General features: G+C 45.1%; 1 protein-coding gene across 1 annotated transcript in view; it reads right to left on the reverse strand.

Annotated features, from left to right (window-relative positions):
• Positions 1–5,163: 5,163 nt before the first annotated feature.
• The window catches only part of HERC1 (HECT and RLD domain containing E3 ubiquitin protein ligase family member 1), a 205,299-nt gene continuing 194,030 nt past the window's right edge, over positions 5,164–16,432 (reverse strand). The window contains exons 71-78 of the mRNA XM_061157327.1: positions 16,001–16,170; positions 14,513–14,682; positions 14,074–14,239; positions 13,176–13,252; positions 12,171–12,423; positions 11,361–11,513; positions 8,634–8,939; positions 5,164–5,803 (exon numbers count right to left, since the gene is read on the reverse strand). Coding sequence (XP_061013310.1) covers positions 5,618–5,803; positions 8,634–8,939; positions 11,361–11,513; positions 12,171–12,423; positions 13,176–13,252; positions 14,074–14,239; positions 14,513–14,682; positions 16,001–16,170 — 1,481 coding nt within the window. The 3' untranslated portion in view covers positions 5,164–5,617. The remainder of the gene's footprint in view (positions 5,804–8,633; positions 8,940–11,360; positions 11,514–12,170; positions 12,424–13,175; positions 13,253–14,073; positions 14,240–14,512; positions 14,683–16,000; positions 16,171–16,432) is intronic.

Below are 16,432 nucleotides of genomic sequence, written 5' to 3' on the forward strand. Positions count from 1 at the left end.
GTTTTCCCATCCATCATAAACGAAGAAAATCATTTGCCAGTCCCAAAGTAAAGACAAACACAAAAGCAGCAGCCCTGGTTAAATCTTTGGTTGACGAAACCATTAAAAGCCAATGCAAAGTTAAATTTTTACCTGCTAGATTTGAACGTTGGGCCAACGCCTTGAGTTCAATTTCATAGCTTTAGTCACTGCTGTCCCACCTTCAGCCACCAAAGCAGAGGCTCTCAGTCAGCAGTCATCCTGCAGCCTCCTGGTTCCAGGTACAGCGGGAAATTTTTGGGTAAGGGGGGATGGCAGGGAGAATGGTGAAGTGGTGGGCGATGCTCACTCTGGCTACTCCCATCACCAGCTGAAATCAAGGCCCTTGACCCACCTGAGACCAGGTGTTTCTTTTTTGTGGAAGGGGCTCTTGATGCCTACTCACTGGTGTTGGGCTGCACCCCATAGGCCTACAAAGCCTACACTTGCCCAGCTTTAATTCTGAGAAAGAGCCCAGAGTCAGTAACAGACATCAGTGGTTTAATGGATGGAGGAAATTTACCTGTCTGAAGCAAAGTCCTGGAGTGACACCCCACTCTGTGCAGCAGGCAGGACACTGGCAGTCTTTGCTTGGGAGAGGGGAGGGGAGACGACCAGTTATAGGGGAATTGATGTCAGGTGGGCTCATTCGTTACCAAGGAAACCAATGGGGGCATGCCCCTCAGGGACCCTTTGATGTGAACAATCATCAGCTGGGGCCTGGGGCAAGGATCTAGGAAGATCGGTCCTTGTGTGTGTAGGGTTTAGGTGAAACAGGCACTAGTCAGGCAGGGGACTTACAGAGAACAAGAGAATAGCTATCTTGAGGGGCCTGACCAAACATGGGTTCCTTATTCATTGCCCAGATATTGGGGAAACAGCAAGGAAAAAAAAGACATTCTGTTCTCATGGATCTTATGTTCTAGTGGGGGAAGAAACAGTGTACCAGTCAGCGTATAAGAAGATAAGTACTGGGGAAGAGGGGAAGGTATAGGGTAAAAGAAATTTGGGGACTGCTGTGACTGCTGACAGGGGCCAGGAAAGGAAAAGCAACTTAAAAGAGGTTGACAAATGTAAGCCCCCTTGAGAAGGAGGCATCTGAGAAATAAAGTGGAGGGGTCCAGCATCTGGAGGAAAATATTCCACAGAGGGAAGAGCCGCCAGCACAAAGGCTAGGAGCATGGCTGGTATGTTGCAGCTGAACAGAGTGAGGTGAGAAGACAAGGTAAGCAGAAGAGATAATCAGAAAAATGAGGGATAAAGGAAGCCTCAGTGGTTATTATGAGGATGAAATGAGAGCTGGAGATCCCCACACTCAGGTTACCCCCAGCAGGCGCCAGGGCCCCAAGATGATGATGGTGAAGGCCCAGAGGTGCTGAAACTTCTAGGCAGAGTCTGTGGGCAGGCAGATAGCATTCCACCTTGCCTAAACCCCTCCAGGGACTGCTGAAGGGCTTAGTTGCTGCCCCTGGGCCCCTAGTTGGACCAGCACTTAGCCCAGAAATAAAATCCTGTTTCATTCCTCTATAGAAAAAGCCAGCCTTGCCAAGCCACCAGCTGCAGTGGAATGGGAGGCCCACCACTACGCAGGCTTCCTCCGGGTGATTTTATAGTTTAACCACCATTGCTGTGAACACTGGAGAGAGGCTTTTTAAAGGAAATTAATTTTTCGGCCACTACTGAAAACAATGTTGAAAGCAAGTTCAGGCTTCCAGGGAGTTAAATGTTTGTTTACAATGAAGCCACTTAAACCCCATAGATTTGCTTTCATCATCTCTGATAAGCCCCAGTTCCCAGAGGTCCCATTTGCCCTGAGTTGGTGGTTTAGTCTGGGGAACAACGGGATCCTGGTTTGTAGCACTCCTCTGACCAAGCACAGGTCAGCCCTCTCCAGACCTCAGCACTCTTACCCGTGTATTGGGACAGTGAGAAAATCTTGCTTTGCAAAGTTCTTTTCAGAATCATGGGACTGTATTTGTAAAGCAAACAAAGGTTATTGTAAGTTCAGTTGGAATGTCAGTAACCTGGAATGAAAAGTAACCGTGAGGCTTCTTTTCCCACAGAAGCTCTTTTATAATGAGGGTTCGGTTCCCTTTGATGCCTACTAAACCCCCATATACCAAGACTAGTACACAGAACTGAAGCTGTGCTGACACTTGTGTCCAGCATTGTTCCTAGGGCTCCAGTTAGGCCCTGCCCCCTGCATGGGAGCTTTGGGTCTCTGAGCCCAGGCCCATCTGAGATGCTTCCAGAAGGCAGGCACTGACTGTCCACCCTGCCTTCTAACAGTCACTGTTCACAGCAAAGGCAGTGGACAGAACACAGTGCCCTGCTTAATCTAAACACAGCTTTCACCATCTTTCCTCAGATTTGCATATACTGGGGGGGGGGGGCACTGTATGCTTAATTAACCCACCAACTCATTCATCTCACAATCATTTACTGGGTACTGGCCCTGGGCTGGGCTAGGCCCTACTTCAAGGGAGTCAGTCTAGTTAGAAGACGTGCTGCTGGGTTGGGCGGGAGTTTTGAGTTCTCTCCCAGCTCTGCCATCTGTAACTTCTGACAAGTTATCCTTCTCTGAACTTCCATTTCTCTGTTTGTAAAATAGGACCAGTTCACTTTCGGTGACACTGTGACGAGATTATGTCTAACTGTGTAGTGCCTGGAAGGGGGAGGGTAGGGAGACGCAGCCTCACATCCACGGTGGGGTTGTGCCTGGCAGAACCCACAAGGCCCAGGCACTGGGAAGCAGCAACACATGTTCAAAGACATGCCCTTTAAGCCAGACCTGGGACTGACTCCAGTTCCTATAAGGTTGATATCAGCAGGCACAGCTCAGAAAAGACAGGAAGCCCAGTGCATCTCCAGAGAAGGATGAGCTGGGGGAGATGTGAGCCTGACCCGGAGCCACCTGGAAATGGCCTGGGGGTTACCTGTGCCCTCAGAGCCTCCATTAGAACAGACCACAGGCTTTGCCCAGGTCCTGAACGCTAACTCTTTTCACTCTCAGTTTTGGCCAAGGCAGCCAAAGTGAAAGCTAGGGGGAGGGTGCAGAACCTCAGCACCAGGGCGGATGCTGCCTTCCAAGGCTTGGCTTAAGGGACACACCGGCCTGTTTCGGCACAGGCTCAGCACCTGCACGGGACTGACTGTGCTCCTTCAACTCCACCAGCAGTGTGCTGACAGGAAGCCAGGACTCCCAGCTCTCATCTCGTAAGTACCTGTGATCCAGCACTCTCCTTCTCCTGACCTCGAATTCCTGGTCTGTAAAGGGAGAGACCATCTGATGCCTTAGTTCTAGCATTCCTTCAACTCTGGGATTCAATGCCCAAGACTTGGTTTTTGCTAAAAATCGAGCTCAGCAAGTGTAGGTTTCATCTGGCTGGCAGTGCTGGGCAAAGGTCACAAAACTGGGAGAGGCCCCTTGAAAGGGCCTCTGAGGAAACCTTAAAGGTTGGGGGTAAAAGTCTCTTGAGACCATCTAAAGGTGACAAAAACTGCAAGGATTTGTTAACAAATCCAGCAAGGAGAGAAAAAGACCTAAAACTCTATGGGGGTTAAAAGTGAACTATGGAGGGAAAAACAGTTGCACTAGGCTCATTTCAGGTCCTCAGATCAGGGACTCCTGCCTTCCCCTCTCCTACAGCTTCCAAAAGTAGAGAGAATGAAACAAAATAATAAGTTTCCAGCAAAGAAATGGCATCTGTTATAAGACCAAGGTGTCTCTGTAAGCTTCCTCACACAGTTAAGGCTCCGGAGAAGCCATCTGTTAGGCCTGACAGGTGGGAGCTGGAACCATGAGCATCAGCCTGCTGTGGGTGCCCTTTCCCCATGAGTCCAGAGCCTCATGAAGCTCAAGGCCTCATTTTGATTTAAAATAGTCTCTGAGACTACAGACATAGCCATCAGCTCGCATACCTTCAGCCCAGCTCAGCAAGAGGGAAGAACCACTGGTTACCAGGAACCAGCCCAGAGGGCCTGGAGAGAATCCTGTGGTATGGTCCATGATCTCCGCACTCTCTTCTCTGCAGTTCCTTGTTGACCTAGAGGCCCTGACAGTGCATTCCCACTCACTGAGTGGATGCTGCAAGCACAAAGACCTTCACTGCTGCTTCTGACTGAGCTCTCAGGTCAAGTATTAAAGGCCCAGACCCTGGAAGCTATGGTCTCCTTCTGAGACACAATTCCAACTGAAGTCTCTTTTCCATAAAACTAAAATGTCATTATCCTAAATATTATTAGGCATACTCACTGGGAAACATCCATGCACCACATTATTTTGGCAAGCAAAACCACATTTTCCTTCCAATTTCTTTTTGGAACACATGCCTTTTACCTATGTTGTGGAAAACAAGTACTTGTAAAGCTCTCTGTCTGGCACCTCATTTGAGCACGCTGTCAGCCTTGACCTTGTCCATGAAGTACACTGGAAGTATAGTGGGGCATGAACTTCTAATGGATGAGAGAGACAAGCCACCTGAAGGCTGTGCCTGCTCCCTGTCCCCACTCCCAGAGCCTTCACAGCTGCTCTCCAGATGGCCCTTTCTCCCAGAACCACATGCTCATTCTGACATGCCTGAGCAAATGAGCATATAGCCCAGGGCCTTCAAGGGCTGCGTTTAAGCACCAAGGGTGTAATCCTTTCTCCAGTCCCCAGCACAACTCCCTACCGTCCTTCAAGGACATAAAAGCCACTCCTTAGTTCTCATGTTAACGCACAGATTCCCATGGTCACTCATTCACGTATGCGGGCGGTGGGGTGGGGGTGGTGGTGTCAGAACTGAGTAGAGCTGTCTCCTGTACCAGGTATCCTGGGCTGTTTAAGAAAGGCTCCTATGAGTGTGTCACACTTTAAGCCAGCTCTGGAGGAGGCGGCAGGGTGGTGCAAAAGTACGGGCCAAGTGGCTGACACAAGGGCCTGTGATGAGGGAACACAGTGAGAGACCGAGGCTGACGGAACCAGTGAATAGAAGCTTTCACCTCAGGGGCTGCTATACCCACGTGGACCTCTGCTCTGTCATTTCCAAGCAAATTCCAGTGTGAAGGAATGTTTCTGATGAATCAAAAAGCTGTCAAAACGAAACTTGAAAGCTCACTCTCTCTTCATCAAAGCTCCAATAACAAAAGCAGCCCATGCACTGATTCCTGAATCAGCTTTATTTCTCTGCATAAGGAACCCTGCACAGGCAATTCAAATTAAAACAAAATAAATATATGAATATTCATGTAAAACTGTCCTTTCTAATGAACAATTATACACAATGTACAATTCCATGTTCACTGGGTGGGTTTACAAAAATGTACCATTCCCAACTAAAAATGCACCAAAATGGTTCCATGCAAACTTATCAAAAGTGACCAAAAGTATGGAGGGAAAAACCTGACTGAGAGCACTTTGCCTTTTTTTTTGTACAATCACAGAAAAATAAAAACATCTAATTTCTTTGTTACCTTTCGAGTAACTAAATGTGGCCACTGTTTATAACGTCGTTGCTTTATGTTCCTAAAACATCTATGTAGTTACCATAAAAGTGTATCAACATTAAACTGGAAGTGAACATTACTGAGAAGAAAGGGGTGATGGCACCCTCGGGAGTCAGTAGTCAGTGTCGGAGCCCTCAGCGTTGTCCACGTTTCGCGAGAGCATGTAGTTGTCCATGTCGATTGATCGGCAGTTGTTGATGGCGTAGCGCAGGCGCTCAGCCATGACCAGCTGGCTAGAGTAGGGGGGCAGTCTCAGCTGGAAGAAGCAGGTCTGTGAGGTAGGCAGACTGTCGTAAGGCTGTGGAGAGAGAGACCCAGAGCTGTGACTGCAGCATCAGGGTGTCATGGGGGGGTGGGGGGTGGGGAGCAGTGCTGCTCATAACCACCATCCCCCAAGTCAGGAGAGCATTTCTCCCTGCCTGCAGGCGGGCTCTGCGAATAGGACTGACTGCATGGCCACCTGGAGAGCAAGCAGAGGCTTGGCCATGGTAGGGAAAGCGCAGGCTCTGGTGTCCTGTGGCCATCTAGCTTTTGGTAAAGACGCTTCTTTCCTCTCCTCACTCTTCGAAGGCCCTCCCGTGTGACATGAGAATGAGCCCTGACTGGTTGGGTTACTTGGGAGAACATGCTTCACACAGTGCCTGCTACAGGGCAACAGAGTTCACTCCCTTTCACCAGAGGGTGCAAACTTGAAGCTGCTATGCAGATGCGCCAACAGAGCCAGTGAAATGGAAGGAACAACTCTGAGGGAGTCACCACACTCCTCCTCCCCTCACTGTCCTCCTAGTGAGCCTTCTGCACCCTTTGCCTGCCATCCCATTACCGCTCCGATGAGGAAGGAACAGTTAATGAAATCCCATCCCACCTCTTTAACTGATGGTAATACAGTTGTTTAAAACAATAATTATGATGCTTAGTAGCATGACAGAAAGTGCTGGGGATAGACTGTTAGGTGAATACGAATATAATTTATATAAAGTTCCAAACATGTCATGCAAAAATGTGTATGCCTAAAGAATTACACAAAAGTGAAAATGGATACCACTAGAGGGACAGGATTCCTGTCCCTCCCTGCAAACACTGTCCTGGCCTGCAAACACAACTGTTTTCCAAACTATCTATAATGATAGTAATGATATATATTGTTTTTATAATTTAAAAAAAGTTTCAAAAAAAGATCCTGCCCTCTCTTTCTCACTGAACTTCTGGAAACCAGCCCTCCTTTTTGGAACTCAACATCAGGTGAGTGCATTTCTAAGAGGTGGGAGATGGAAGGCCCAGAAGTTTAGCTGTGCCAGAGCCAGTGACGAATGCAGAAAAACCACAACCCACAAAGATACTAAAGGGGAATGTCAACAGGTGGCTCTGATCTGGAAACTGGAGAAATGGTTTAAAAGTCACAAAGGAGAGACCAATAGTGGTCAGTTTCCTGAGGCTAAAACTTTCCAGGCAGGGGTGTTTAGTGGATTAACTCCTGGGATGGCAGGGTAGCCCAGAACAGATATAAGGCAAGGCTTTTTTCCAGAACTGAATAGAAGCAAACCATTTCCTCCTCTCTGAAGCAACAAAATAGATTCACAGCTTTTAGTTTCTGGCAAGTCATGTAGAAAATTCATGGGGAGGCTCTTTTCATAGCCTTTCCTGTGTGAGGCCTCTCCAGCAAGCCCAGCCTAGGAGTGGAGCCCAGGCAGGCAGCCTCAGGAGGCAGCAGGAGAGGGCCAGCTTTGACTATAGCAACTTTCAAGGGGTGGTTACTGGAAAAACACCAGAAAGGAAAGGCCCTTGTAATGAGGTCCTATTTTCCTTGCTATTTCTGGAATAAACACTATGGGCCCAGCTCAGAGGACTGCCCAGCTTTTAGGGGGTTAAGAAGGAGAAAGAGGGGACACAGACACCTCTAACTTAATGTTGGGCTTGAGGGATGTACTAAGTGTCCAGGAGATGGACATAAGGAGATCTAAGTCTGCCCTAAGGAATAGTTAGGAGGCATAGGAAAGCATCCAGGAGGGCTTCCTGGAGGAGATGACATTCGTATTGGGCTTAAAGGATGAGTAAGTGCTTGACAGGCATACATGGAAAAGGAAGAGGAAAAGAACTTTCTAAAAGCAGAGGCAAGAGCCTACACAAAGGCATGGACATTTAAAAACAGTATCCATGGGTGGTCTTGGAAGTTCTCTGGTGGCCTAGCAGTTAGGATCCTGGGCTTTCACTGTCACGGCCCAGGTTCAATCCCTGGTTGAAGAACTGACATCTCACAAGCCATGCGGCATGACCAAATAACCACCCTCCCACCTCCCCAACCAACTAACCAAAAAACTGTGGGTCTATCAGGAGAAAGGCAAGCAGCCATAATAGCCAGAAATAGTTAAGTGTCAGGAGGTGATATGAGAAAGCAGGGCAGAGGCCAGACTGTGGAGGTGTTTACAGCCGCTAAGGTGGTCAGTGTTTGTCCTGGAATCAACACAAGGGGGCCCTGAACAGTGTAAAAGGAGAGTGACATGGTCAGATGGGTGCCTGAGAAAGAAAGATGACTCTGGCAGCAGCATGCATTTAAGGCTCTAAGCCCTTTTATTACTGAGCCATCTGTCAAAACGGCAGCTGGGCTGGCGCTCTGCAGCAGGGGCCTTTCATGAGGCTGCAGAGAAGCCGCACTGCCTGTTCCGTGATGCACACCACACACGTAGCCGCAGAGCATGTCACTGCTGCTCCCCGTGTCGTCACGTCCCTCCTGGAGCACGTGCACCAGTTAATGGTTAGTATCTTGGTGAAAACTAATAAACAAGACCATGTCCCAGTGCAGAAGGCACATGATGAAAAGGCATAGGAAATAGGACGCAGAGGTAACAATGATGGCCCTTCTGCCAAGCTTAGCTTTCACTCAGGAAGACACTGGGAGATTCAGAGAAGGTTGTTGTTGTTTCTACATCCACGTAGAACATTTTTTTTTTTAAATTGAAGTTATGAGATGTTTCTAAACAAGTTTTTCCTGCTTGATTAAAAAGAAAAAAAAAAATCTGGAAATTCCAAGCATTAATCCTGAATTGGCAGGCCTACTTGAAGCCCAACATGCAAGCAACAAGGAAGCAACAAAGGCAGACATTACCAGAAAGAAAAAATACCTTACTTACCCTATCAACCTTCATGATCTGAAATCTCTGAGAAATATCAGCGGTGTTGGCTGGTAGTCGAGATCTTCCAGACACAAACCTCATGAAAAGCACACGCTCCTCGTTGGAGAACTCCTCCAGTGTGTGCCAGAACCACTGCACCAGCTGATGCTGCTCATCCACCTCCCGGTACCGTACCACTTTCTTCAAGACTTCTACGGAGATCTCGGGCATCCCACACACCATCTGCTCCAGCTGCTTTGCTGTGAGGAGGGACAACAGCGGCACAGGGACGATCCAGGACATTCCTTCTCGGACTGCAGCCACCTGCTCCCAGGAGAGGTTGTTCATTCAACATCTGTGTGCAGACTGGGCACCCATGGTGAACCCAATCGGGTCGGGCACCTCAGGTGTGCTCATCTGCTCCCAGGCCCTCTACTTGGCCCTCAGAACTGGCATGACTACACACGGTCCAACCTTCTTGCCTCTGACCCTTTGTTAGAGTTTCTCCCTGCATGTGGGATTCATACATTCCTTCCTGTCCCAGGTCAAGTAGGTTCAGGGGCCCACCTTCCCAGCCCCACAAAACTTTAGCCCACGGCGGCCCTTCTAATGCCAACCCCACTCACTCACACTCCTAACCACACATGGCCACAGGCTGTTAAAACTGCTCTGTGGAATACTTCATCTTCTCACCAGGGTAAGCAGCTTTCGGAGGATGTGTCTAGGGTTTCTACTGTCTTTGTAATTTATATTTTCTTTTGAAAATAGTTATATTCTTTTTGTAAAAATCACTTGTGCTGATTATTAAAAAAAAGTTAGAAAAGTACAAAGAAGAAAGTAAAACTGAGAAGTCCTTTCATAGGAAGGCAGTAAAAAGGATCGAGAATTTAATCAGGAGATGGGTTCTGAATCCCAGTCCCACCACTTCTTTTAAGTTTCTCATCTGAAAATATAAGGCAAATAATTGCTGCTCACATGATTATGACAGTTATTTTAAAGGAGTCTGTATGATTGGGTAGTTAGCTTTTGTTAGCACAGTGCAAAGAATAGATCAGCTGAGGAGTGCCGAAGGGGTGCTGTCAGAGGCTGCCTACACGGTCTGTTTGGCGAAACCACTCCAAGGTTATACAGTAGAGCAGACTCTACACGCAGACCTACCACTGTTCAAGGTTTGTTTCATAAATAACTTCTCCACTCTTGGTCAGTTTAGAATCTGCCAAACCAGAGAACCCGAAGAGAAGCCACATCTTGGGGAAGCCGTTATGATTGTGTGAGGCTATCATGCCCAGGGCTAAGGAATGAACGGGCAATAAGGACAGTCTCTGCTGGCAGAAAACGGAATGCCCCAGCCAAAATGTGCCAAAACACAAGCTGAGGTACATGGATGGCTGCTTGAGTGGGAACAACTGGGACAGCTATAGGAAGAACACGGGGGTTCTAAGAGACAAGGAGGAAGTGAAAGAGGAAGAAGGCCTTATTATCAAGAAAGGAACAAAGCCAGGGCAGAGCAGAGCACAGCTGCTGGAGAACAGGTCAATCTGGCCTTCACAGGAAAGGTCAGCACAAGAGCCTGGATACCACAGTGAAACCTGGTTTGTGATCATGGCTTTGCCTTGAGCACATTACTTCATTTCTCTGGACTCCATGCATTCATTTCTGAAATGGTGATAGTAATTTCTATCTCCCCATTGAGTAACTATGGGGAAAACTGCATATGCAGGGGGCCACATCTAGCATGTTGGAAGTGACCAGGGAATTTTTGGTCAGTTATTCCAGTCTATAAGGAGTAAGCATCTTTAAGCACTAGAGACAAATCCTAAGCCCTGACTGTTTAAACAACATTGCTGACAGGATCCACACTTACTAAGCTAAGGGGTACACAGATTTCTGACTAGACTTGGCCCAAAGCCAGAGTTGAAGAAGGAACCAGGAGTGAAGAGTATAGAATATATGTAATTCAAATTACTACACAGCCTCAGAGCCAGCATCCAACTCTTGAGAAAAACCCAAAATCTTCTGCAAATAAGGTATTACTGAATTGGCTATGAAGGACCATATAACCAAAATCACCACTCTGAGACACAGTATTCATTTCTAAGGTCATTTATCATACTCCCATCATTTACTAAATGCTTACTATGTATCAGCAAAGAACAGGATATATAAGTTATATATAAAAAATACACTCTTCATTCAATGTCTCACATGCTAATTGAAGAAAGACGACCTGAACTCTGCAGCCTAATCCTTAGTCTACAACTCAGAAGTATGTGATAGCTTGAGGAATTTCTAGGTGACCAAAAAGATCTGCACAGTTACAGACCTGGAGGAAAGAGGCCCTCATGTGGGATTACAAGGCCAGTCTTCAGGGATTCATTCACATGGACCCTGACTGACTGAGCTGGAGCAGGACACTGGGTTGGGGGGCAATAAGACATGAAGACAAATAAGACTGAGGAAGAGTGAGAGTGAGAAGGCAGGTTCTGAAGGACTGGCCGAGGGCGTGGCCTCCAAGCCAAACAGTGGCCAATTCAGGGCTCACCTAAGGCTTTGAGTAAAGGGCAGACCCTGAGATATGGCCTGAAAAGTCTCTGAATAGGGACTGAAATATAGATACAGATTAATCAACACTGTGAACTCATACACCAAAATTCAGTAAAAACCAGACCCTTTTGACCCCTGTTTGGAGTCAAAAGCAAACCTCTCAAACCTCTCATGTGAACCTCTCAAAATGTTTCCTCTCACCTGTCGGTCCATTTCATGAAGTCGATATTCAATGGCCCTCTCCACATATTCTTTCCTATTAGAAAACGTGAGTGGGATACTATTTCCACCAGGGATTATAGGAACCATTTTGCCATCAGCGCTTTGGCCAACAAAAGAATCAAGAGGAATCATCTATGAAAAGAAGAAAAAAGAATTTTTAATACATGGTAGAAATGACCACAAAGAGTATGTTACACACTAACACAGCAAAACATCAACAACATCAGAAATCTTATGAAGACAAGGCAACTGAGATAGCTGATTAGGCATACTTCAGGGGTTCCCAACTTTTAGGATCTAATGCCTGATGATCTGAGGTAGAGCTGATGTAATAATAATAGAAACAGAGTGCATAATAAATGTAATGTGCTTAAATCATCCCCAAATCACCCCCTGTCTACCCCTATTCATGGAAAAATTGTCTTCTATGAAATCAGTCCTTGGTGGGTAACAAAAAGGTCGGGGACTGCTGGGCTACTTGATGAGCAGAGAGTGCTGACTCATCTGGTTTTCATTAAAAATGCAGTTGAATCTCTCAGTCTCCAAACCAGGTTTGATGAACTCTGGTTATCCCAGGCCTCCTGGGTTCTCTCTGTCCTTCACTCTAACAAGCAGAGAGAATGGATTAAAGGGGAAGGAACAGAAGCTGAGTGCTGGAGCTGACTCTGTTAGCAGCTATTGTAGCAATGGTATACAGCATGGGTCAGCTAGACAGCAAGGGGAAGGCTATATCTGAGTTTTATGGAAAATTCTCAACACCAGCAGAAACATGGACCAGCCAGGATTTACCTCATGGAAACTCTCCTCAGTAATCCCACTGTCTTCAATGTGAAGAATGCTGTTGAGAGTCTGCACGTAGAGCAAATCTACCTCTTCCAGGTCTTCCAGGGTGAGTGGGACACAGCACAGCTGCTTCCACACCAGAGGCGCCAAGTGGAGGTCCAGAGGCTTCTTTGTGCGAATGGCAACCCCCATTAAGATTCCCAAGAACTTAAACTGCATTAAGTGTTCATCGAGGCAGGCAGAAGGATTAAAAAGGAACCTGCAGAATTAAAGGAAATACTTCAAACAAAGTTGTCCTCATTTCTATTAGAAACAAGTTATCAAACAGCTAAAGCATTAGTCTAGATCTGTGCTGTCCAATATGGCAGTCATTAGCCACATGCAGCTATTTAAATTAATTAAATAAAATTTAAAATTCAGTTCTTAAAAAAAAAAAAAATTCAGTTCTTCAGCTCCTGTAACCACATTTCAGGTGTTCAATAGTGACATATGGCCTACTGTTATTGTTCTAGACAGGACAGGGACCGTATTTTGAATTACTTTGAGGAATCATAAAAAGGGTGAGTGAATGCTCTATTAGTCCTTAAGCTACCTGTTCAAAGATGCCCTATTTCCTAAAATCATTTACAAGTCCACAAAGCAGGGTCCAAAATTCAAAATTTGAAAAACATAGGAACAATAAATGATTGCAAATACTAATTGCTGTGACTGGATAGCATTTCAAAGGTTTTTAATGAATTTTAATTCATTGAGGGAAGGCCATGTGGGCCTTCAGAAACACAAAAGAAGTCTGGTTTCATTTTCAAGTGACTTGTTACATCATAACTAGTCATGATGTAAGTGCCTCAGTTTCCTACCTGTGAAAGGAGAACAGTAACAGTTCCTACTCCTTAGAGCTATAATGAAGATTCAATGGGATAATCCATGTAAAACACTTAGAACAGTGCCTAGCATATAGTAAATGTACACTATTATTGCAGACATTCAGTAACACTTGCTGACTGCCCTTACCTGTCCCTATTGTAACCCACTTCTGCGGTAGCATTGGGAGATGGTATAAGAAGGTCCACAATACCAGTTTCAAGTTCCTGTAGAAGAATGAACAATTTTTTTAGAAATGGAGTTAAATATATCAAGAAAATGAATCAATTAACATTAAAGATCATGCTGAAGAGAGAATGTTGAGGAATTTATAATGCTATATGACAAATAGCAGTCTCTGTAATTATTTTCATGGCTGTAACTTAAAATGAATTTAGGAACTCCCCCATGGAGAAAATATCCTGCAGTACACAGAATAAAGATGAAAAAGCCAATCCAGGGCCTGAGCTGGGGTGTCTCTGAGCAGGGTATAGTGACATTCAAATAAACTTAATAAATGATAGCCAAGTATTATTTTAGATACAGATTTATTAGAAAAATCCTGATATGAGGCAAAGCTGGAAGGATCAGAGCTGATTTGGAAGCAAAACTGTGACTGTAGATTTTAAAATATGGACTTGTTCAAACTCTTAAGATTTGTTTTTCTAATTTCCTTGGAGCTTGGTTGTTCTTTGTTCTAAAAGCACCAAAATAAATGGGAGCACATGAGTGGTCCTGGATTTGTCTGTTACAGAAGTGTACATATGTGTCATTGCTGTTTCCTCTCTCTGTTATACAGAACAACAGATGGCAAGTCATTGGTAGATGGCCAAGCACTGGCACTAACTCAGAAACATATCTTCATGAAGCACTTCACAAAACCTTGCAATAATTCACATATACATTACTAACAGCATGGCTTTATGTAAGTATCACAAATGAATTCTTGCTTAGATTTATAAAATCATGCCACAGTCATATCACTGGAAATAGTAAACCGCCCACCACCTGAGTGGACAACTCAGCAGGGGACATTGCATGAATATACCTGGCACATCTCTGTGATTGTGTCATCAAACACTCCTCCGGCGTCATCCGCACCTTCTCCAACTAGCTTAACCTTCCAGGCTCGGGAGGGCAAACGGAGGTCTGAGGCATTCAGTTTAACTACTTGTCTCGCTATTTGAACAAAGATAGGCTTACACTTCCGTCCTCTTTAAAAGAAAGAGAAAACAAAATAAAATATAATACTCCCAAATCACCACAAATGTCACTTGAAGATATTCTCCCATCAGTGAAGGAACAGGCCAGCTTAACAACAGCCAGACACTGTGCTAGGCTCACTGTAATTACACTAGGTACTGACATAAAATACTATTAGCATTCCACTTTATAGACGAGGAAGCTAAGGTTCACAGAGATTAGTCAGTAGTAAGTCCATCTCAAAATATGCCAGTTAATGAAATATACATACATAATGTGCTAACCTGGTTGATATCCTCTTTACAGTAATTTGAGGTCCATAGTTTTTGCCTTGAACCATGGTTTTTCCTATAGAGCGCACCATTGGGAGGGTGTAGACTCTTGGGGCTAACAAAGGCCGAAGCTGTCCCTGCACAATGCCCCATGTTCCAGCATTATAATGAGATGTACTATTCTGTAACAGAAAGCAAGCTTAGCAGAAATGGTACAACCTAAGGCTGAAAAGAAGTAACATGTCACTTTTAGAAATGCACTTTAAAAGTATAAATCTGGGTATTAGCCCTTATTAGCAACTTTTTCAAAATATTTTTCTGATAAAGTATGATTATTAAAGTACAGAAAAGGACATACACATAAGCACACAAATAAAATCATCCCTAATATTACCATATGGAGATGGCCCCATTAACACTTTCCTCCACTTCCTTCCAGTTGCCTTCCTTTCCACATTTTCAAGATTGCACTAGTTATATCCATTTTCTGTTTTTCTCACTTCACTTTATACCATAAACATTTCTCTCATTAACTGTAAACAGGATGCTAGCATTCTGTTAGTGCTGCACAGTATTCTGTTGCCAGGTTGATTATCTACTTCTAACAATGATTTCTCAAATCTCTCATACACCCGTGACTAGGTTACCAAAAGGATTTTTCCCCCCCATTAATTTTTATTCGTTGGAGGCTAATTACTTTACAATATTGTAGTGGTTTTTGCCATACACTGACATGAATCAGCCATGGATTTACATGTGTTCCCCATCCCGATCTCCCCTCCCGCCTCCCTCTCCATCCCATCCCTCTGGGTCTTCCCAGTGCACCAGCCCTGAGCACTTGTCTCATGCATCCAACCTGGGCTGGTGATCTGTTTCACCCTTGATAGTATACTTGTTTCAATGCTGTTCTCTCTGAATATCCCACCCCAAAAGGATTTTTGACTAACAGTTTTACAAACTAATACACATTTTGGCAGGCATGCCTACACATTAACCAAACAAACATAGCCAGGTTGCTTTCTTTCTAAATTACTAGACTGTTCTATTAAGGACAATCAAATCAGCCAAATTTACTTTATCTCCCCACTGCCCCTCCACAGGGTATGTTCATTTGTAAGGACAGCAAGAAGTCTCCAAAGTTTCTCACACTCATTTATATAACCCCTTTGACTGAGGTATTAACACTTTCGTGTGCTTAAGTTTTAAAATCATATACTACAGTTTGTAGAAAATACATGCTTAGCCATTCATACTTCCTTGAACTTTCGAAAAACCAAAACACTGAAGGAAGACCATTTTGTGTCCAGCAGCATGATAACCTGTATCTGGATCATCCTTAATCCAGCAGTAAAATGAGAACAGAATTGGTGCCTTCTCTAGATTTCCTGGGTGCTAAGAGTAAGAGCATTAGCCATGGAGGAAGTATTTGAAGGCTGAAAAAAAAGGCCCAGGGACCTGGTGAGCACAGCACGGGCACCGCTTCCTAAGCCAGAGCGTTACCTGGTTGTTGGGGCTGAGGTTCAGTAGCCTCCAGGACGAGTACATCAGGTCAGAGAAATGGTAAAGCAGCCGGAGCCTGGCCCTCGCAGTGTGAATGCTCACCTCCCTCAGAGCCCCGTACTGGGGGGGCACTGTATCGGGCAGGCCCAGCTGCAGAGGCACTGACACACCTGCCCAGAACACAGATGCACACTTGTAAAGGAAAATGCACTGCTTTCATTTTCAGCATTTTGAAAATTTTCAAACACATACAGAAGTTGCAGGTATATAATGAATATCCATTCCCACCACTTATAATTAATATTTTGCTCTGTATACTTTATCACTTATTTATCAATTCCTCTATCCATCAATTCATCTTAAATTTTTGATGCACTAGTGTTGGTTTGTAAAACATCTTTTTTATTTATCATCATGGAAACTTACTTTTTT

Source organism: Dama dama, chromosome 12, assembly GCF_033118175.1.
Source record: "Dama dama isolate Ldn47 chromosome 12, ASM3311817v1, whole genome shotgun sequence".
Classification (NCBI taxonomy): domain Eukaryota; kingdom Metazoa; phylum Chordata; class Mammalia; order Artiodactyla; family Cervidae; genus Dama; species Dama dama.